A 24,253-nucleotide genomic window follows, 5' to 3' on the forward strand; every position below is an offset into this window, starting at 1 on the left:
AATATGTGATTCTTCCAAACCTGCAAACTTAACACTATTTACTGAAATACTGGATTTGGCTGAGAACCTGTAAGTTGATTGATATGAACAACACACTTCCTCTTTCACTGATAATTTTGCATGAGAGCTATTATACAGGACTGCTACAAAATACACTCTGTTCTCTCCAGTAAGTATATAAAGGACTTCATTTCTATATCTATTTGTTTCAAATTTAAATGGCAGGAATCGTATAGAAACTTTTAATGTCTAAGTCACCGATTTGACATTTTAGCTTCAGATACTGGTGCAACTACATAGAGGTCAGTGTTTAAAACTGGACGTTCCTCTGAAGAAGCTAGAAAAATTTCTCTTCTTTTACAGATCTGGCTTACTGTAAAGATTTCAAAACAGGATGATATTCATTAAGCAATTATATAATAACTTTTTTGCTTTCTAGTGAAGTAGTATTTATATTTAGTAATTGTATCTTAACATTAGAAAACATCAGTTTGAGATGTTGAATAGGTACGCCTCTGTTTAGTCTTTGGGAAAATCCTCACGCTCAACTCTTCTAAAAAACAGAACTTTAAAACCTCCTGAGGAGAGCAATACAATGATCAGAATATATTATAAATCAGTGAAGACTATATTAAGACATTGGACTCAGAAGTCTTCAGGTGAGCTGAAATGCGACCCTGCACAGAACCATGTTTTCATATGGATCTCCAGAGGTGCACTGCTCATAGGTACACTGTACTGATACTCTGTGTAAGTATACTTCACCATTTATTTCAGGCTTACAAATACTCATCCGTTCATAATCTCTGTATTTAAGACTCTCACCTTGTTAAGTTCATCTTCAATTTGACAAGATTTCAGACCGAGAGAATCAAATTCTTCTTCTTTAACTTTCTGAATAATGTCATAAACTAAATTGTAATCTTCTGCTGTAATGCTTGAGAAATTGATATGATGTGGGATCATATCCTGGCTCAGATTGCCTATTTTCAAAAGTTTTAAAATTTTCTCTGAATTTCTGTAAAACACAATAAAACAGAGAAATCAAACTCGATGATCTGTGTTAATTCATAAATTAAATATACCATAAAAATAATAAAAAAAAGAAATGGATATTCATACTGGATAACACATTTTTCATTTATGATATTGGCTTTGAAACCCAGAACTGCAAACACCACCAAAGTTGCCAGCACAGAAGTGAAAAAATTGATGAAGGACACCAGTACAGCATCAAAATGGCAGTTGTTGTCTCTCTTGTTGTAGCTTGAAAAGGCAATGACTCCACCAAATCCAAGCCCTAAGGCAAAGAACACCTGAGTAGCAGCTTCTCTCCAGACCTTGGGCTCCAGCATTATTTCAAGCTGTTTGAAATTAGATATAATATATGTCAGCTATAAAATGCATTTCTATTATAAGAAAAGACAACAGAAAAAAAAAAACAGGAAGACAACCTACATCACAAAATGCTAATACTCCACTACAACTGTATTTTCATTATGATACAACGAAAGCTGAATGTGACACCTAAAGTTGAGCGAACTTATCCGTCAGAATTTCTATTGATTTTTTATGATATAATCCTTAAAGAGAAACAGAGTATGTTCCAAACAATGAGACACTACTGGAGCTATACAATTATTGAACTAGCAGCTAGTTATACTGTGAAATAAGAGACAACATCTATCTTTTTTTTTTTTAAATGGTGTTTACTGTCTTTTTTTTTTACTGTATTATCAGTTGTTAGAATTACAATTTATTTTGTGATGATCAACCCTCTTATAAATGCAGTTGTTTTGTTAATACTTTAAAAAAAAAGGGACCATGAGATACACATGCTGATATGGAATTCTATTACATGCAAATATGTAAAGCAAAATCCAACATATGAAATAAACACTGGCCACCACAATCTGTATAGTCCATGAGTCAAATCTCCCTTAAGCTAGATGCCTCAAACTTACCCTAAGTGAAATGAGTCATGTATTTGAGGGACAACTAAGCCTTTTATCAAAAAATTTAACTGCACTGCTCTTTCAGATGACCATACTTCAAGAAATGTCTTTGTTAAAGTTATGAGTCATCCATCTATCTATCTCAGATCTTTCTACATACTGAATCATAAAAGAGAAGTACATGTGAAATTTAAACACTAGATTTTTCTCAAGTTGATTCAGGGCTTCCGTTCAACAGTGAAAGACCTTACTTCTGTGAATGTGTGGGGGTTTTTTGTTGGGTTTTTTTTTTGTTGTTTAAACCCTAGGCTTATTGAAAACAGGAAAACTAAAAAGCATCAGCATAGATGCCAGCATCAGATGACTGATTGTCTTACTCTGAGGGAAAAAAAATAAGTCTGCTATTGTTATGATAACATTTTGAAAAATCTTCCCATTTCCCATAAAGGTATAATATTTATTATAGACAGGTAGCAGATACCTTCTATATTCTTTTACTTATAGCTAAAATACAACATATTTGAAGAAAAAGGTGTTTATGTCGATAAACTTGTTCCTAGCTTATAATTTTTGTTATAATTACAGTGCACAAGTAGCTATTGCACATAGTTCAATCTGCCTGTATCACACAGTCATGCTAGAGTTTTTCCACTAGAGGGAGCTCGAGGAATAGTCTTAATTTTACCAAATCTGTAAATGGTTTAAGTACCGAAACACTTCTCGCTTTCTGCGGTGTACACTTTTGTATCATCAAAGGTAGTACGTTCTCAGACACACATTGCCTAGCATTTCAAAATAAACTTGTAACTGATTTGCTATTACAAGGTATTTTCTGTGAAATTTTGGGGGCGCTCTATTTAAGCTTCATACAGTCCTACAGTTTCACTGTAGTAGTTGACTTCACTGGGATTTTCACACACCTTTCTTTAGGTTTTTCATTAAGGTTATTATTTAGAATTGCTGCTTTGTTCATCAACCATGCCAAAGAAAGAAATTCTCCCCTTCTTCATCAGCCCTGTGCTCTCACACCTGCACCAATGTGTGTGCCAGTCCTCTGCTGTGCTGACACAACTCTTCTGTGGGAGTGTGTTGTCAATGTCTGTGGTCAAAATGTGGTTGTTTGCTGAACTAATCGAGGCTGAAAAAATGTTTCTCTCTCCCCCCTCATGTCTATCTACCTGGATTATTTTCAACCTACATCAGTTTAGCAATTCTTTTTAGTCTGCCTGCCTAAATAAACTGTTAGCACAATGGAGCGAATGGAAACAACAACAGGTGGGCGAGTCTGAATTCCTTCAGGCAGTTTCATACAAACCTACAGTCCAAATTAGTTCTTAAGTACAGAAACAATCAGAGATTACAATGAAAATACTTTTTAAGGTTTATATTCACATATACTGTATGTGACATATAGGCCTCCTAACCTCAAATTTAAGCCACAACTTAAATTTTGAGATACAGTACTGGAAACCAGTAGAAGAAATTAAAACCAATTTTTCTTTCAAGATTGTTTATCTGAACACTTGAAACAACTGTATGATTAAGTTATAACGTAACTATAAAGTGAGCACCAGCTGCAACTTATTTTAGGTCTAACTCATAAAAGATGAAATAGTGAAGAGTGAAGAGGTGTTGGTATTCAAGGGGAGTTTCAGTGTTTACTTTCCCTCAGTATCTAGTGGTACTTCTCCCGTTAAAGAAAGGATTAATACCATGGTTGAGAAACCAAATTATAACTTCAGGAGGCCTGTATTCCATCTCTGCTATAGACTTCCTCTTCGTCAATAAGCATTGCATTTCTCTGTTCCTCAGATTTCCCAAATTTGTCTGAGCAGCCTGCAAGTTCCTGCAGAACCACAGCTCTAAAGCAGTGACAGCGAGTGAAGTGGAGCACGACTGCGTATCACAATGCAAGAAATAACAATGTGATAGCTAACAAAGGTCATTTTTATAGGATGACAATTCTCCACGCACTCAAAACACCTGGAATCAAAACAACTGACAACACCCCTGTCATCTGGCATTAGCCACTATGTGCACTGATTTTAATGATCTTATTATTTAGCTTTCATTTTTGAAACATCAGTCCTGTTCTGCTCAACTGTACTATGAAATGCACTTGTTGGAAAGTATATTTCATAATATAATACCTCATGAAGCCTAGCATTATGCATTCCTGAGCAAGTATGGCTCTGACTACTCAAACATGCTGTTCCTGTAGTATAGATACAGCTACAGGCATTTGAGATGGCTGTGGGTAGAATTTAGATCTTCAGGCTAAACAATGATTTGTAACATCCCTCCTCACCTCCATCATTATAAAATCTAAAGTTCTGTAAGACACATTCCCAGTAAAAATGCTGACAGTAAAAAATGTACGCTTAGACCTGCTGCTATCTTGGCATGACAACCATACGGAACATGATAAGGAAAGCTGAGTGGTGAGTACTTACACTACTTTTACAAGATGAGCAGAGCATTAAAGACAGGTCTCCTGTACTTTTGGGCTACTACGCAAACAGCACTAATTTGTCCCCTTTCAAAAGGGACAAGTTAATTATATAAATCCATGACAGCATTCAAGGTAAGGCATTTCACTGTGACATCCCAGAACTAGGCATTTCAATCCTAGAGAATGGCAAGATTGAAGAGTCACTTCTCTTTTCAGTATTTGGAGCTTTCTAAACATCCTAAATCCTGGAAATAACACTTTCAGTTGCTTAGCTTCGTAAGGCATCTAACTCTGTGAACTTATCACCTCAGGGAGGTAACTCTACACAGACCCTTGGAGCACTTACAGCCTTTGGGCCTTAGGGCTTGATACTGTGTCACTGAGGTCAACAACAATTTTGCAATTTAACCAAACAGGAAAATGGTCAAATGTTCTATGAAGACAATAGGCTTAAATGAGAGCATTCATAAATGGTCAAATTGCCACTGAAACTTTAATACACTGCAAACAGAAATTAAGCGCATACCTTAGGTGTGAACATGTGACGAATTCCATCCACTGACCCATTAAGGAGCAGTCCTCTGATCAGAAAGCATAAAAGTACCACATAAGGAAAAAGGGAACTAAAATACATGATCTGGAAAACATTAAAAAGAAATTTAACATGACATCCACGAACTTTGTTTTCAATAGCTTCATTCGTTACTCAGTATATGACTGAACTGATAATCATACACTCTAAGAAATATGCAGAACACTTCCCATTCCCCTTGTCTCTGCAGAAGAAAGCAAAATCACATGACTGTAAAATAAATTCTGTACTGTATTAAAACAATACAGTTGCCATTGTGTTGACTAACTGGTAACAAACTGTTGAGCTTCCAGGGAAATTCACTATGAATTAAATGAGATGACAACGAGAATGACAGAAGTAGACTGTTTTAGAAATGCTTCACTTTACAAACGCACTTTGATTCAAGTACACAGTATGGTAAAGATACGCAGCATGAACAGAAACTCATTCTGTCTTCAGGAGAGAAGACAGAGTCAGTGGAAAGTATAAAACCAATGGATTCAAACCACTAAGTAATTCTTACTGCCAAAACAGAAGAAAAGCTGGAGATATTCTCTGATCTACGGAAATGATTTAAGATCTAGTAGGATTGAGTCATAAAAACTAGAAAGCAATATTGCATTGACTACTGGACAAACAAAATGCCACGGAGTTGTCAGAATCCTGAAGTGCAATGCTGCCGCAGCTTTCCACGCTGAAACAGCATGCTTTTGCTACTGCATTTGTGAAGCCCAACACTTTTGGGCTTCTGTATCACTTAAACACTTGTATAACAGAATACCTTTCTGACACACTGATTGACTCATTTATCTAATACAAAGAGTAAATAAAAAATTAGTAGTCAAATACAATCTTTCATTCTCCATCATGAATGAAAACAAATCTCCTCTGTGCTTTAAAGTTTAGTAAAATTATTCTCTCGCTAAACTTACTAGTTGTTTCTTTAAATGAAATACACTAAAGAGGTCACAGAAGTTTTCACCTCAGTGCCAAACTTTATAATTGCAAAGATATATATTTGCTATTAGAACAGATCATTTTTTATCTGAAAGTCCCACTGAGATCAACAGCGCTACTAAATCATTCACTAGCCAATCCAGCTGGCTGCATGGAAAGGAAAGAAGACAAGGTGATGGACTCAGATGCAAAGGGATGGCTAGTCATTAGTCGAAAGAAACAATCCAGAATCCTGAAAAGCAGCTGTGTTAATGACAGAAGCATGGATACCAATGAGAGTAACAATAAAAAGCAAAATGCCAAGGAATTTTGAGGACCTGAGTGCACTGCAATCATACTGTGAGTATTCATGGAAACCTAATTCCTTAGACATTCAGAAACACACAGACTTACGCTGCATTAATAGTTCAACAAAGCTAAGGTACAGTTACCTGCAACAGTTACGTTAATGAGAACAGAAATGATTCTTCTTCAGATCTCCGTTCCCACTAAATTACTACAATTCCCACTAAAATTACTACAGTTTTAATGCTTAACTACTAACATTCCTCTACTTGAGATTATACAAATACTGGGGTGACTCACAGCTTCTAACCTGCTCCTACAGATTTCATGAGAGGGTGTGGTGAACAAAAATGTTGTGAAATGTTTCAAAGTAAAACACGGTCATTTAGGTAAACAGTACACTCACTTTGCCTGAAGACTGAATGCCTTTGATCATGGCTAGGCATACCATGACCCAGGCAGCCAGCAAGCAGATAGTCATCTTCCAATTTAAACCCCCGCTCTCTGACAGAGAGCTGGAAATGTTCAGCGCTTCTCTGTACCAGTAATAAGTGGTTGCAGAACTTTTTTCACACTCTGGCTCCACAACTGTAAAGAGATGTCAGCAGGTAAAGAATGGGTTCAAGACAGAAGTATTTTCCCAACATTTCTACCAATTTGCAATATTTGCAATTGTGCTGTCATCATTTACTGAGAAACTAAACTCACAAAGACTCTTAAGACATTCGCTAAAAGAAAAAGTGACTGCTATCAGTGAAAGGTTCTGAAAAATCTTTGTAAAACAACCTTTTGGGATAATGTATTCCTCTGCATATGGTCAATTTAAGTCTTAAGCAAAATTTAATTTTCACTTAAGTACTAAATAGTAGGCAGGCCTAGATGAAGACATACATTTCATTTATCACACACAAGAGTAGATTTACCTACATATGATATTGTGACTTACGTACTATGAAAAGTATCTCTCTCTCAAATTGAACACTGAATTACATTAATTTTGAAAATATATGGAAAACAAATTCTCAATTGTGTCTGCTTTGATAGAACACAAATCAATAGGCACTTAATTACTATTAGAAATGATAAAATAATAACATAATGATACCAAAGTGATGAGAACAGAAAAAAATGGCTCCTACACAGCTATGTTAAATGAAAGTTGCTATGTGTATTCCAGAAGTGATTGATTATACTGTAATCCTGCTTTATTCACGTTACTGAACAGTTTAAGAAGTTGTGTGTATCTAGACATATTACAGATATAAACAGAAAGAATTCTTCAAATAAAATATGTACTTAACCTTTTTATAAATTATTTATATCTGACAATCAGTCATATCTCTAAGCTAGGTCCTGAGTGAAGGTTAGTTAATGAAAAGAAGGGAAAAATACACTAATTTTAAGAAACCTATAACAGGTGTCAGATCTTCACTGAAATAAACTGTCAAAAATGATAGGATGTTATCAAATATAATACTTCTCCTGTTTAAGCTTAGTTCAGATGACCTCTGCTGAAGTTAGGCTGACACACTATATCTTAATATTTAGGCAGGATAAGAGTACGTAAACAAATGCTGTGGCTCGATTAATGGACAATAGCTTGTGGAATACAGTCAATTTGACTGTGTGCCAACATTCACAAATACTGATTATTTTAAACAACTGAAGCAAGCAACTCTGGCAAAGACACCATAAAAACATTGTACAACTTTTCAGATATCCCTGGTTATTAAAGGGGTAAAAAACCACAAAAGGTAATTAAAGAAAATTTAAGATCTGAAATAAAAAGAAGTATTTCATATTTCAAGAGCAAGGATAATGCAAAGTGCGTAACTATTATGAGATAACCAAAACCAAGGGATAAGGAACTTTTAATGCTGTTGCATAGTATGTCCATTTAGGACCATCTCATTATAGCAACAAACCAATGCCCAATTATCTAATTTCTATTGGTTTACAAAGCAAACAATGCTTTTATTACATGCATTTCATTGACGTTTATAGTTTTCCATTTTCTGCTTTGTTAGTAATGTAACACTTTTTGCTTTGTTGCCAGGAAGTACCCTACTAATTGAAATGTAGAAGTATCTTTCTTCCACTTTTGTTTTTCACCAAATAAACATAAAAAGCAGTATCAAAATCAGAAAAAAAGTAAATCAGAATTTTTTTTTCCTTTAACACATTAAATAGCACTCTCTTAACTTCATTACTCTTTAAAATGGTCTTGACATACTGTATTTGGAAAGGAACATCACTATTTATTTTAGATTACGTTTCTTTATTGTATTTTTTCCAAGTAATGTGACATGTTATTAAGATGCAAAAACAGCTTTGCATACAACACTTTTTTTCCCACAAATAGATCTTTTAATTGTATTTTTTTCTCCTTTTTGTTTGAAAATCTCAAATTTTATATATTTTATATGATTTTTAAGAACATTAATATAGACTTACAGGTATGAGATGTATTTTTAACTAAAGGACACTGGTCCCATGGTAATGGATGCTGAAAAGACTGGGAAAAGTAAAACAGACTCCATCCAATAATGACATTGTAGTACAGGGCCACAAAGAAACATACCTATTAAAAAAAAAAAGTTACATTTATTAACTACATTTGTAAATTAAAAAAAAATCCCTACTGAACTTCTGCATATTTCTGGATATCAGCCACTGAACCTAATTTTAACTAAAATAAGTCAGAATAAAAACTGCATGGCTTGCTCCATTGAAGTACCTGGCATTTTCTGAATTTTCACTTTTCTCTGTATTTATCGTGTAACACCTATATTTTTACAGACTTTTTTCCTCCAGAAGACTACTCTGTTCCCTTGTTCCTAATTTCGAAAGAATCACAAAATACAAGTTGACTGGTTTTACAGACACTACTATATCAACATTTTTTAATGTACTAATTTAGTATCTTCCAAAACAGTGTAAACTAACCTTGAAGCCCAGCTACAAATCAGTGGCCTTTTCCTGTAGCAAAACAGAAAGTCTAAATCATATAGACTGAAAGTAAATCACACAATTAATGTTAAAAACTTACTACGCAGCTTGCAAATCCAATTCCTCCAAGTTTAGGGCTGATATAATTCCACACACCAATACTCCCTCGGCGGATCCTCTGCCCCACGGCAAGCTCCAAGAAAAAGAGTGGAATCCCTATTATCAGTAGCAGGATTAAGTATGGCACAAGATAGGCACCTATGAAAGGAACAAAGTATAAATCAGAGTGAGAGGGAGAAGAGTCACAACTTGACACAACAAATGTGAAACCTTCTAATAGCTTCAAGTTTGAATTAGTGTCATTCACTGCAAAGCTTTTTTGATCACATGCAAAGATTAATTTTACCTGAATCTTGGCCATACATCTTGTAAGATATGAAAAGCCCAGAGACATCGAATTTCTAAAGCACTGTAACATTTTGATGCAAAACTTACTGAAAGTGAGTTATTATCTAATCTAGTTGTTCGCTTGTGTGAAATTTTGGGCATTTGATGAAACTTTTTAGAAATATAGTGATGCAATCAGGAGCTGAATCAACATTTCTTAAAAAACTCTACACCTTGACTTGTAACAGAGCAGCAAGACTGAATTTATAAAGGAAATACAGAAAATACTGTGCATACAACATTCTGAGTTTCATCCCATCTTAAGCAGTTTCAGAAGACCATACTGTTCATTTCTCCATGTGCACCTCAGATGCTCAGAAAGGGGATTTCACAATGTACAGAATAATGATTCTATCCAGCTAAGCATATATATACAGATATATAAACTCTATCAGCCCATTTCTACCAGGCTCCAGACAGAGACTAGAGACATGAGGTGGAAATGAAATGGAGTATTTTAGATCCAGATCTTGCAGTATTCACAAACTCTCGTTAAAGACATATTTGAAAATGCAACTGTTACTTCACCTTTAGACATATATATGTAAAACAATTCCTTTTTTCAAGGTCTTGTTCCCAGGAAGTGGTCATATACAATTCTAACTTCAGGATGTATCTCCATTTATTTCAGTGAAACTAATTGCAAGCAAATATATCCATACACTAAGTGCACTGACAAGTTCAGAGCCTAACTTCCTCCTTGCTGTTGAGAAGTATTTAGTACTAGAGCTAACAAAACATTTAGGCATCAGCAATTAGCAACATGGCATCTAATTTTCAAATGCATGGCTCTTATGCTGCAATATAGAGCACTGTGCTGGCCAGCTAACTGAAAGGGCTTAGGACTTTTGATTGCAACCACTGTAAGGCTAAAGAAAAGCACTTGAGAGATGCAGACTGCGGCATGTTGGAGCAAGCTACAAAGCAAAGATCTAAAGACCTCAGAAGCTTAGACGAAGAGCTCTTAAGTTGTCTAATCAATCTATTCATCTCTGTGATGAGAGGGAAGCTGAGCGAAGTTCAGAAACCAATTTGGGATTTATCCTCAACTCCAGCTAAGTCCTACTTTAAGTTTCTTCATCCAGCATCAACTTTCTAGGGCTTTTGTAGAAGTCTATCAAATTATACTGTCATTTGCATATCCTTAGTAGGTACCTTATCTCATGGAATGCAGTTTATTTTAGAAAAGTTAAACTTTCCTAAGCTGTGCAGGAGGCCTCAGATTTTCTGGTAACATCCACTTCCACTTAGGTCCACTTGCTACACACAAATTGGACATCACCTTCCATTACAAAGATCTTACAAAAATTCTAAGCATGGAGTAACTACAGTCTTGAGTCTAAGAAAAGTAAGAAAAAAGAAAGAAGAAAGAAAAACTGAGAAAAACTACTGGTGGACCAGACAAAGAATATTGATCTTATTTACCTCACAGGCTACTGTTAGCAATGAAATAGCTCCTTGTGTTTTGTCTTCATGACATGATAATATGATATGCAATGATATTGTTTGAGCAGCCTTTGGCCAAAACCTATGCCAGGCTCTGAACAATGTACTGGTTCTGAGGTTACAATACTCCCTCACAGAGCCAAACATCATGGCCTATCTACCCATTTCAGCACAGTATAGACTTAAGTATTATTTCTACTGAGGTAGCAGCTACATTCCCAATCAGTACTTTGGTGTTTCTTGTGGTTCATCTTGTACATGCACATAACGGAAAGAACGCAAAGGACTTACTTTCTACTATGAAAAGAGAGACAACAGAGACAGAAGGAAACAAACATGAGGAAAACTGAGGAAGAGAGTAACAACCACATTCCAAAATAAAGGGGACTATCTGTCTTAAGAATGTATAGACAAATAATACCGTTAAATACCCTTGATTTATCATCAACATTCTCTCAAAATTTCTGTGAGACAGAAGTACGCTATTAATTCATACTGCAAATGAGAAGCTTTGGCATCACTATCTTTAAAAACTTGGTCATACAATTAATTGGAAGCCAACAGTACATAGTTTTTTTAATAGTATAACACTACTGTAAATGATACCTGCGGTCTTAATTAGACAGGTGTTGCATAGCTGAGCAGAGACAAGCCTAAACAGCTCAAAAAAATTGGGGCCTAAGTGACTTACCCTGTATCCCACTGGACGACTGCACTAGAGCAGGAACTGAACCCAGCTCTTCAGTGTCCCAGTCCACAACCTTAATCACAAGGCTGCAAAGTTAAGCACATGTTTAAAGACTGGGCTGACGTGGGTGTTTTATGGTGCAGTATCAATGTAAGTTGCAAGATTTATCAGTTAGATTCAACTAAATGAGTTAAATACATGTGGTGTTAAATCCACATCACATTACACATGACACAACCCTACAATTCAGCGTGGGTAGCCAGCAGACTTCATCTCTGTACTGCAGGGCTTGTGCAGAGCACATGAAGCGCTGGTCTTCTGATCATTCAAACCTGCTGAGCTCCCTTCTGATCTTGTGCCCCTCCCCAAAAGAAGGACATAATGGAAAATAGTGCACATATGAGTTTCAGTGCAATACAGTTTGGACATAGCTGGATTATACAACTGTATATCACAGCTGCAAAGGGCTTCTGTGCCCTATAGTCAACATGAAACCACATCATCTCTAGACAAGTATTTTGTTTCAGCCTTCCCTTGAAGCTAGACATACTTCAAAGAACTGTAAGATACCTTCACTTCATCATAAAACAGAATCACTATGGAAACAGCTCAGCATGTCTCCTATTTGTCAGTGCATGAAAAGATGGGTCCTTGGAGTTACAATACTGAATAAGGATCATTTTTATTTGAATTAGAACAATAAACTATACATGCTGACCTTGAACAGCATCCTACAATTAGTTACATTGTCTGCTAGATCTGCCAGCTAAGCAGCCTTCTGAATATTACAATTCTGTGTGGTTCAGGATGCCCAGGTCTCCTTTCTAGTTTTTCAAAATTATTCTACTGTAAAGTCACTTTTTTGCATATTTTGGCCTTAAACACTGGCTTTCATATTAAAAAATTCATCTTAACTTCATAAGGAAAACAAAAAATCTACAAAAATATACCTCATCCTTCTTCACTAGAACGAATGACAGAGATACAAAAGATTTCAGGAACTGGTGAACGTTAATACTGTGCATAGCACTGCTTTGATTTCTTAATTCTTTTATTTAACCAAGCACTGTAATGGGATAACTGGTAAATTGTCTCTCTTGATATTACAGTATGTACTACATTTGGCAACATTATTGACAGAAATGGAGTATCAACATTGGTTTTGATTTAAGTTCTTATAAATGCTAAAGGGGAAAAAAATAACATAAAATGACATGATTAAAGAGTTGGAAAATAATTTCAGAAGCAGTAATGCAAGACAATGTAACTATTACTATCTTGATACTACAGAACAACTTTTCTTCTCCTAGCCATTCTTGATGTAACCTGAAAAATCTATTAACTTTCCAGATTTGTTTCAACAGCTGCTGTGCTAGTTTTTAATTAAGTGTCTAGCACCTGATTTAATTCTTATTCAATGAAGGTGAGCTTTACCACTGCCTTGAGGAGACATCCCAGTTCTTATAGTTTACTGGACACTTACTAATAGAAAGCTAGCAAGAAGCTGATATTCAGATGAACATCAACTTATTTTTCAATGTCGAATGTTAACATTTTCAAAGTTATGACAAGTGGGCAACAAAACACTATAGGTTTACAGTCTACTAAGCTCCTTTAAGTTAAAGTATTTACCATTACAAAACACAAACTGTTTTTATCAGGAGAACTCTGATAAAAGGTTTTATGTTTTATCTGTAGGTTTGTAGTCTATCCTACTGCTAGAATAGTCTTCCTGTCACTAGTCTTTCACAGCTTACATGTGTTCGTGTGCCTATTTACAAAACTGTACTTAAAGCATTAAAATCCCCTGACAATAAGGTTTAATGAAGAATTACACTTGCAAAATAAAAATAAGACCTTTTCAGCACACTGAAATACAACTAAATTTCGAGTCTGATAATACACTTTAAATCAGAACTCACAAAATAATACTGAAGTCATCAGTGAATTCAAGGCACTGATTATAAATTATTGATCAAAAGCTAAATAATGAAGCCATTGAATACATACTCAATTTTGGAATACAAGGGAATACATGCTTTGCTCCCATTCCACTTGTATTAAGATAATCAGACTGTAGCTTCTAATGACTACTCAGCCTTTAACAGTTTACATACTATTTCCTCAGCACTTCTCAGCAATAGCTGCTTTGCTTTTTATAAGACCACAGAAATTAACTGTTCAATCTGCAGTATAAAATCCAGACTACTTAACTGTGAAAACTCATGATGTGACTCTACCTATGTCAATCTTTTCAAAACAATGGCAAGATAATCTGCTACAGATTTCCCTATGCTACTCACAGCTTTTATCTGTTTATCATTGTTTACAGTTCTTTTTATTTTTTATGTCACAGAGATCTTAAAAAGACCTTAAAAAAAAAATCAGGAAAATTAAGTTAATGCTCATGAAAATGCAATACAAAATCTTTAGGTGTGCAGTACTTTGTAAACTCCCAATAACATCTGCAACACTAGAAGCACCTCTTAGATAACTATGTTCACTTGTCTTCATAATAAAACTCACTCAAATATCACGTATTCTAGCAGAACAGCTAATTTAGTTTGCTTTTGTCACTTCTAATTTGTGAAAGTACCATTTTACTTCTGCTAATCCTAAGGGAAAACAACAACCAAACAGAATAAACTTTAAATAATTCCTTTGTTTGAAAAAAGTGAAAGGTGTGCAAGCTATTCACCAGATGATAGCAATGAGCCGCAGGAAAATATAGGTATAGTTTGTCACTATTTATTAGCCTCATGGCAAGACTGGGTAGACCTGAGCGGTTTATTTTTAAGGCTCACTATCAATCATAGGAAGCTGAGGCAGCTTTGAACCTACTGCATGCTAACATAGGTTATGAAATTGTTATATAGGAACTGTGCCTATCTGAACAAACACACATTTGTCTTCATATAGTAAAGGAGTAATAAACTGTATAGTGTAAAAATGATAAATATAAAAAACCTTTAAAGCTAAGTTAAGAGTATGCCCAGCTCCAATGCAAATCCCCTTCGTGAGGCATCAAGGAAGAAACAGCTTTTTTATCTGTTACGCTGCAAAGAGTGGAAGAGGTGCCTTAAGTGCCAGATGGGGACTGGGCATTGCCTACCAGGGAGAAGGGGGACCTGTGGTGAGGACAGAGGTGAAGAAGGCAGAGATATCTATAGTCAGTTCCTCAAAACTTTACTGAACACCTTCAGCCCCTCGTTTGCAGAGCCTAAAACTCCTTTGAGCCCTCCCTCTCATCCCAAGTCAAGAAAATGAGCACCCTGGAGTGCTCTCAGTCTCTTCCCAGCCTTTTTCTTTCCCTTGATACTTCCTGCATTACAGCTACATCCCAAATGTCAATCAAAGTTCATCCCAGCTGCGTACTAGCCTCTTCTCTCACTTCTCATGACAAACTTTTTTGTGGGAAAGAGCCAAGTGTGAAAGCCAGCAAAGAGCTACCCAGTCTAGCTGTAACTTAAATGAGCATAAAAAATACAAGATATTACTCTAAATATTTATGAGTTTATATGAATTAAAGCAACAGGAAAAACTATTAAAGGATCACAAGAAAGAAAGCAAAGGCGGTACAGACCAGACCTGGAAATAGAGATTGGAGAGATACCTATGAACGTCCAAGTACCAGTGCAGTGTAGCGATACGCAAGTTACCTTTAAAGATGGTACCGCAGATACCTCACTGAAGCAGTACAGAGCTCTGAAGTCAGGAGTGTTGCCATACCACAGGCCATAGCCATAAACAAACCCAATTACTCTAGAAAACAGAGCGGTAAACACCCCATTTTTTCTCCACAAAACCCTCTAATAATATACATATATTTGGGCTAACTTTTCTGTGTCTTTTCTACGTTTATTTTGTTGCTTTTGTTGTCTATGTCACAGAAGTTTTTTTTTTTTTAAAAAAAGACATTTGAAGATTACTACATGGTTAGGATTTGCTTTCTCTTTTACTGATGGCTTTGGAACACCTAATGTTGGAAGAAACCTGTGAAGGAAACTAATGAGTAACTATGTTTTTTTTCTTTCTTTTTGTTTTAAACTTGGAGTAGATTTATTGGCTTACCATTTTTCAATATAGTCCCCTCACCTGATGGTATTTGTCAGATATAAGTTGCTTAAACACAGGGAAGAAAATGAAAAATGTTTGGACAAGACTGAACGTGGAGACCTAGCCATACACTCCACTGAAACAGTTCTAATGAAAATGCACAGAAAGGCTGTTTACCTTATACTCCAAGACTTCAACAGGTATTTATAGTAAAGCTTTCTCAGCAAAAGACTACAGAACAGTTCTGACACAGATATTTAGAATGGGTTGCATAAAACCACTCTAATTTTACCTAGAATGAAACATATATGAAATAGTATGTATAGCAGAAAACTGGAACCTCATAAAATGTGTGTAGTTTTTTTTACCATGCGTTTGAACTTTTCCCTCCCTCCCTTACCCTATTCTTCTACGCACTTGTGAGAATTATCTGTCCATCTGCACACACATATACAGGCACCAATGTACTTTACACATTTCAATGTTTTTGTCACCTTCTCCATCTTGCATTATGAGTAACTTGAAAACCAAGAAAGCTTTAGCTCTAACGATCACTTGTTTTTCTCTGTTGTTCTGAATGTTGCAATTCACTAAAATGGTGCAAAATTATTGTTAAAAGCCAAATACATCCTTGTCTCAGCCATGTGCAGAAAACATTATGTCTCCCCAGACTATGTTATATATCCAAGTTCCTGCAATCACAGCACAGGGGAAAACATTTAATTTCAACCTGAAATGACTCCGTATTTATTTTTTCAAGTTCGATTAATGCAGTGCCATAATCCCTGAAGGTTGGGGGTTTTTTTCCTAATGAATACATTTATATTTGCTCTGAATTAAATTTACACTCACTGGCAGAGTAACTTTAGAAGTGCCTGATGGTATGAGTCCACCAGCCTAAGGAACATACCAACAGATCTTTTCTGTTGGTTCAAAGGAGAATCCAATGGGTTTGCAAAATTAGTAACTAACTATATTAAACACAGACTTTCAAAAGGGACACAACTACACAAAACAAACTGCTGTAACGCATTATCCTTGAGACTGCACCTTGACACCATACTTAGGATGAAATGATACAGAATATAAACATTTTAATAGCTACATCTTTAACTACAAATCAGTTTGTTTTAAAAATTGTTCATTAACAAATTTATTAATTTTTTTCAACTAGTAGTGATACGTGATCAATTCTATACTGTGTTTAGTAGACTAGATAAGATTGCCATCCACTGAAAAACTATGTTTTTTTCAGAAACTACATTCAATGCGTTTTCTCAGTTAATATCACAGTTACAGATGAGGAAAACAAATCATTAAATCAACCATTTAATTACTTTCTCTCCAGAATAAAGGAGAAAAAAAAAAGGAAGTTAAATGAGAGTGAAAATAAATCTTATCACTAGATATAAAAGAATTTAGACTTTATCCTGGAGATGGAATATTTGCAAGTATAAACTCCATTTTTACTGCTTGAATTGAATGAGAGAAAACAAGTAAAGTACAAAACTGTATTCTTCGTTATATTCTAGGCTCATTTCCGTACTCCTCAATTACATCAGTTTTACCATTCAACTTTTAAAATCCAGCATGAATTAAATGTTGTTCTTTATTTTCTATTCTGTAGTACAGATTCATTTTTTGTATCATAAAAAGTGACAGGTTGGTTTTGAATTCAGCTAAGTAATAAACTACAATAGGATGTGCATTAATGTAGTATAGTAGGGTACAGTATAGCATAGGATAAAGCCCTAATCCTGCATTCATAGAGGAAGGTCTCCAGCCTCATAGTTTTATACTACATTCCACACCATAGATGGACAGCTAACAAATAAACAGCTTGATGTTATTGTTCTAAGTGAAAGGTAACTTGTTATTTAGGAAAATAGTTAACCATGTAACAGCACAAAACAGATGTATTCCCTTAATGTAAATGTTATCATTTAAATTATTCTTTATCAGTAAAAAAATCCTTTTCACTCCTACAGTATTTTGTTGTTCTTGCAGAAAGTAAATTATGATCAAATGGCTCAGGAGCTAAAAGGCAATTAAAAAGTAAAAGTGTGAAGCTTTGTACCACTAAATACTAAAGACTGAATACTGCTTTGGTCTTTAAAGTGGATGCAGATTTAATGCCTTGATTTATTGTCCAAGTACTATAAAGAACACTTTAGCACAACAATAATCAGGTCCCAAATAATGCAACTCCTCCATAAAGATGTGTTTTGCTTAACCACTAGTTTGACCACTAGTTAAGGTCATATGAAGAACTTTCTACCCTAAAATGAGAAAATGGAATCTTAGAAGAATCTGCTACTTACTTCAACAGATGTGTCTCTCTAAATAAAGAGAATATGGGTTTTTCCTTGTAGGATCTGGCAGAAATTAGAAGAAAAACCTGACATGCTGGAAACAGGTTTTACTGTGAGTATCTCTGCTAACCTTGAAGTCTGAAAGGTTGGCTTCATCATTTAGCTACGACTAGCTATCACGAGACTTACCTCCACCATTTTTCTGACACAGATAGGGGAATCGCCACACATTCCCCAGTCCCACAGAAAATCCAACTTGTGCCAGAATATATTGAAGTTTGCTGTTCCAAGCAGGTCTTTCATCTTCTACATCTGAGCCTTCTTCAACATCTACATCTTTTTCTTCTTGATCATCAACCATAAGTTCACTCTTCTTAAAGGCATCATCTGAAGAGTCTTCATTAGAGAGAAGGTCCTTAACTGACTCAATGACCTCATCATCTAGTTCTCTTTTCACTACCTTGCTGTTCTTAGGCATTTGTAATGAGAAAAACAGTAAGGAAGTCAAGTTCAGCTGAGACAGATGGACAAGCGCTGAAGAAAGCTCTCCCTCTGCTTGGCCAAAAATACTGAAGAAATAGACTGAAGATGGTGCCTGATGAGTCCTTGATACCAGGGAATCAAGAGTAAGAACTTCTGTTTCTGAACGTTTGTTCGACTGAAAGTATCTGTAAAAAAATTAAAAAAGGATATTATACTATTATGCAGAAGAAACTTAATTTAGAAATCCTATGTTTTGGTTTACCCATTTCTGCTTATCTCAATGATCTGACAAAAGGAGAAAAAGAGAAGACACGGACGTTAAACCACTTCCAAATTATAGGAATTAAGTCCACTTTTTGGTCTTAAATATTTATGTAGAATACATTTCATTCACTTGCTGAGGGGTTTTTTGGTTTTGTTTTGTTTATTTCCTAAAGACTGATAGGCTAATTGCTCATATTTTGACAGCATAACAAGATTCTTCTTAGCAGGCATAATAGGGTATGCACTTTACATAAAATTTAGGAGCCCAATTCCATTACTTCCTGACTTAACAGCTGTACTTGAATTTATTAAAAATATATTTTAAACTAAGTAGATTAAGTTTTTCAGACCATTTCTGAAAGTCATGCAGCAATTAAGATTTTGACATATAGGATGCACCTAGTGCTTCAAAAGCAAGGGTGACTTATCTTCCTGTATTCTTCCTGAAGGAGTATGTAATCACAATCATTTTTTCAAAGGAGAGATGCTCATCTCTTATGAGTTTTGATGCTTTAGATAGTTTCTTAGAAACAGGAAATAATGAAACATACCTGAAACATCTGAAAAGCTGTAACCAAATCCATTTTAAAAACCTGTTGTTTCAAACGTGTACGTACAGACACAAAAATGCCTCCATTTGAATATGTGTTTTTCTTTTAAGACAATGAATCATTTAAAAAGACAGATCGACTTGCAGCTGCCATACTGAAGGTAACAGTAAGATTTTGGGGAGGAATGTTGTTTGAGAAATTCTTCACTAATCACATGGGACAAAACTAGTATGTGCAAAGCCATCTGCACAATTAGTAGTCTTAAAAGGGATTTAGTTTATGTGTTAAGCTTCATGAAAACCCTGAAGAGGGAATGCACAAGGAGTCTAATCAAGAACTGCTAACTGATGAGAATCAGAAATTACTCTGGGGTACACGAGACCTTTCAGCTTTTGCTTATGGACTTGCTGCAACATCCGGTCCATAGGATGAAGGCTGTATCATGTTCTGATGAACTCACACGCAGCCCAGAACTGCAAGGTATTACTGGACTGTTAGCACAGTAATTGAGAGATCAAGCACCTCACGGCTGCTTCAGTGACAGACCAGAAAGACAAGACATTAAACCACTGGAACCCAGCCCGCAGCTTATCAAGATGAGACTTCACAACAACAGAACTAAGACTTCTGTCACAAGTACTATCACCAGCCTTGTGGCGACAGGACAATTACCTTTTTCAATAGTTTCCAAGGATTTGGAAGTTGAACTTCACTCCAGTTGCCTACTAAACGCCATTCTAACCTCTTTCCATTCATTCCCTAGACTCCCATCACTGCCTTCTCACTTTCCCTCTCCCACCTGTTACTGCCTCCTCTCAGCAACTCCAGCTCTGGCAGTCAGCCCAAATTTTTTAAGCACAGTAGAGCCTACTGGCTTGTGATCTAATTCATGCTCACCACTGACACTGGAAGGGTTCAGGGTCCTACAAACCTTCCTTCTGGCATCTGGTGGAACTAGTATCAGGCTTTGTTTTGTCTGATAACAGTTCTTATAAAAAAATTAAGTAAATGAGGTGTACACAGAACAGCATCATGGGGACAGTTGTTAAGACGACAGAGAAATCCTAATACTGTATCCTGTATATCTGGGCTAAATGAATCTCTGCTCAGGCCTCTTTTTATCTGTTTTGTCTTTTAGGATGTAAACTCTTTAAAGGACTCTTCTACTCCGTGTATGGTTCAGTAGCTCTTAGTTACCACTGAGATATCTACATAGAACCAGAATGCAAACACCAATAATACATTAAGTTGAAGCATTTAAGCAGTCCTAATGGAGCTTTGGGACTATAAGCCACAGCATCTGGTACTTCAACCACTACTTTTAGTCACATCTCAAACTTTTCTTTTCCTTTTGTTCCACTCATGTAAATTACAGCAGCTTCTCAGTTCCAGTAATTAGTAATAAGTTCAGGGAGTGCGTTAAAATGAAACGATTTTCTCTCTGTATTTAATATAACAGCTGCACAAGTGAAACTACATCAGTATTTGGCTGTAGGTCTGAAATCCTTCTCTAACTGTAATAAGTAAAAGATACTTTCAGTCAAAAAGGCACAAGCCATCTATCAGTATTCATTAAAATGTTTTAAAAGGTCACATCTGTATTAATTATTTTAGATACAGTACCTTGCAGGGCAGCAATATGATTTATCTGGAGCTCTCACAGATGAGTCAATTCCAACAGAAATTGCATCATTCTGTCCTGTCATGCATTAAACATTGCATTACTACACTTCAGAATAAACTGGGCTTGATACTTTTATTCCTAGCACAGTATCATATTTATTTCCCTTTCATTTACCTTCCGTCAAGCGGGATGTTATCAGTAGCGCTATCGCTGTATAGACTTGCAATACCTGCAGGGCTTGAGAAAATGTGGGAGGCATGCTCAGCAGACTGGTGCTTGGTCTAACAGTACTGGTTTTCTAATTGAGTATGTATCATTGGCCAGACTGCATCAAGGATGCAGGGTAGTCCTTCAGGACACATCACAAATCCACAGGTGGTCTCCGACTGTCAGATTTAACAACTTGTTCTCTGTACTAAAGGGGTCAGTACTAAACCAAACGAGGAGTCCTGCCTCACCAGACACTACCATCAGGTGCAAATGTTCAAAACGTGGTCCCAACTTCTTTGTGCAAGGACCCTGCCGTTCTGTGCTCAGGACTCCCAGAACACGCTCTAAGACACACACAGAAGCCTCTCTCTTTGATCCAAATCGCACCCGCACAGAAGGTGGACACCAAACTACTCAGCCCGAGCGAGGTCTAGATACGAGTGCTCCCGAGTGAAGACTGAATAGGGAGATACCTAGCAAAGTTACCAGCACAGTTCCACTAAACACGAACCACTGAACAAGCTCTTTTTTTATATCACAGTATTGAACTTTAGCACTTCTACCTATAAAATGGTATTTTAGGTTCCCACATCATTTGGATCTAGTCCAGTATTGAAGTTCTTCATTAGCATCAAATAGTAATTAGGAAATACCATGCCAAATTCTGTTAACTGCTCTTTCAGTTAATTCCACTACCAGCTACTTTCTACACAGCCTTGTGCGGTAATACAGCATTATGTGATAGGACTGTTTCTCCTAAGTATCATTAAAAAAATCTACGTAACAAACCACCGTATTTACTAATGAACTACAGAATTCAGTATCACAGACTCAGCCATTATGGGGATCATTTTAAATTCCAAGTCCTAAATCTTGTCACGTATTTTAAAATATTACTATACTATACTATTACCAGCACCTTGGATTAAAAGTAAAATGTCTAAAATATAACTTAGCCTTACTAAAGCTGTTTGTTTGGGGGTTGTTGGGTTTTTTTCTATCTTAGATCTAGATCATGGAATTTGATCAACTGATTTAATTCTGGTTTCCAGGCAGTTTCACTCATCCTTTTCATAACTCAAATGATGTCACGCGTCAGATGAAAACACTGAAGGGAAATTTTTATTATCACATTTACTGGAGAATATAATATTTCTCTGAACTTTTCCACAACTGAAAAGAACAAATAAAGATGGTATCCCTTCTCTTATGCAAAATCCCCTTTTAAAAAAATGTAAAATCAATCTTAAACTGACAAGTGTCTGTGTTGTTTGAGGGAATTTAACAGAATGCAAATTGCTGAACAGTACATGGTTCAGTTAGAAGAACATTTAGAAAATTATTCTGTCACTGAATTAACAGTAATCAATAATCTGAGTTAGCATAAACAAACCTTTGGAAACAACTTTCTAAATCAAACAAATCAGCTAGATTTTTATGATATCTTACTAGCATTGTCCTTGATATGTTAAAACCTCTTTTCTTTCTCATACTGAAAGATAAAACAGTGAGTCTTTTTTGATACATCAAGTAAACTGCAGACCCAAACTTTCTTTCTCAGAACACAGTGGAAATTTTGTTATTTTCTTCTACGGAAGAAGAATCAAGCCTTAATGCAACAGCATGCAGAAGTAAAGTAACCTGATTAGATTGCCACGTTATTAGCAGATTAAGCAATAATAATCCCTTGTGACAGGGAATTCAGGCCCAAATTAGCTCCCTGGGAGATCTGGGCTTGCTATAGAGCTTTTACTTCAGCTTCAGGCCCGCATTCAGAAACGCTGGCACAGGGAGATAAGACCTGTAAAGCCTGCACTGACCAAACTGCATGCGTTTGCAGTCCGACTCAAAGGAACGTCATTAGTCAAAGCACCAAAAGACACACTGAAAAATTTTGCTGCATTCCCTTTTCTCCCAACCTTTCTTATATGTAATGCCTACTAAGGGAGTTGTACTAGTTCTGTCCAACGCTGCCTGCTCCTCTTCACCATTACACTGCTAATGAATCCTATGTTGGGGTCCCTTTCAACGCATCTCTATTAGCCAGAGCTGCGTGCCAATATACAGACACTACTAGACCAAGACCGTGCTTCCAGTTCTCTCAACTGTGTAGTACCAGTAAACAATTAACATTTTGTTATGAGGCTGGAGATTCTCACAACTTGTACAGAAAAATAGGCACAAAAAAAAATCTCACTTGCTTACAAGTTTGAAAATATAATGAGCACAACTGCCCCAGGTTCTTGCAATTACAGCACAAATCTCTATAAAAAGCCATTTGTAAAGCAATTTAATGTTTAAAATACCCCACAATACTATTGCAACAACTGCTATAACTAAATATTAAAGAACTTTTAGCAATGCTTTTCTGACATAAATTAAAACACTATTATTTTTACATTGTGTTCCTTTTTAAAACCAGCACTCCCCTCTGAAAAGGAAAGCCCAATAAACCCTCCATTCTTTTCTAACACTGTGTACTTTATTTCTTTTATTATCTTATTTTTACATCTGATGAAAATACAGCAATTCGGCAAAATTACCTAAATTCAAATTTTAATGCATTACAAATAATCCTCAAATCTTATTTGATCAAAAATGGTTTCAATCTTCAATTTGAGTTGGAAGGAAAGGGAAGAAGGGGAAAAAATTAAAATAGTGTGTTCATACTTTCATAAAAGACTATAAAGAAAGTCCAGACATAAAATAACTTTCTAGAAGGCTACTGTAACATCATAAAAAATAGAAAAAGGAAAGAACGGATACCTTTTTAAGTTCAAAGTTTGCCATTAAAGGGAGAAAAAGATTAACATTCTGTTCTTCACAGTTCTGCATTCTTCTCCGATGAAGCAGTCAACATACCAACATGCTGCTGTGGGGGTAGCAAAATGCAATATAAAGCTGCAGCCAGTTCACATTACGATAATCTCTGCTTTGAAAGTAGATTGTGATAGCACAGTGTACCAGTCCAGTCCCACAAGCTTACGTCTTACACTCCTG

General features: G+C 35.9%; 1 protein-coding gene across 5 annotated transcripts in view; it reads right to left on the reverse strand.

Annotated features, from left to right (window-relative positions):
- Nucleotides 1–24,253, reverse strand: part of SLC6A15 (solute carrier family 6 member 15) — a 38,428-nt gene that overhangs the window by 8,713 nt on the left and 5,462 nt on the right. For 4 of the 5 annotated variants that reach the window (XM_076333854.1, XM_076333872.1, XM_076333863.1 and 1 more), the window contains 7 exons: nucleotides 18,311–18,789; nucleotides 9,273–9,430; nucleotides 8,678–8,804; nucleotides 6,630–6,811; nucleotides 4,934–5,044; nucleotides 1,123–1,364; nucleotides 826–1,018 (listed from right to left, as the gene is read on the reverse strand). In XM_076333854.1, the coding sequence (XP_076189969.1) occupies nucleotides 826–1,018; nucleotides 1,123–1,364; nucleotides 4,934–5,044; nucleotides 6,630–6,811; nucleotides 8,678–8,804; nucleotides 9,273–9,430; nucleotides 18,311–18,599 (1,302 nt within the window). In that variant the 5' untranslated portion in view covers nucleotides 18,600–18,789. Of the gene's footprint in view, nucleotides 1–825; nucleotides 1,019–1,122; nucleotides 1,365–4,933; nucleotides 5,045–6,629; nucleotides 6,812–8,677; nucleotides 8,805–9,272; nucleotides 9,431–18,310; nucleotides 18,790–24,019; nucleotides 24,080–24,253 lie in introns of those variants that run through there. The other variant, XM_076333881.1, reaches the window with a different exon arrangement.

The sequence above is a fragment of the Aptenodytes patagonicus genome, chromosome 1 (assembly GCF_965638725.1).
Source record: "Aptenodytes patagonicus chromosome 1, bAptPat1.pri.cur, whole genome shotgun sequence".
Lineage (NCBI taxonomy): Eukaryota > Metazoa > Chordata > Aves > Sphenisciformes > Spheniscidae > Aptenodytes > Aptenodytes patagonicus.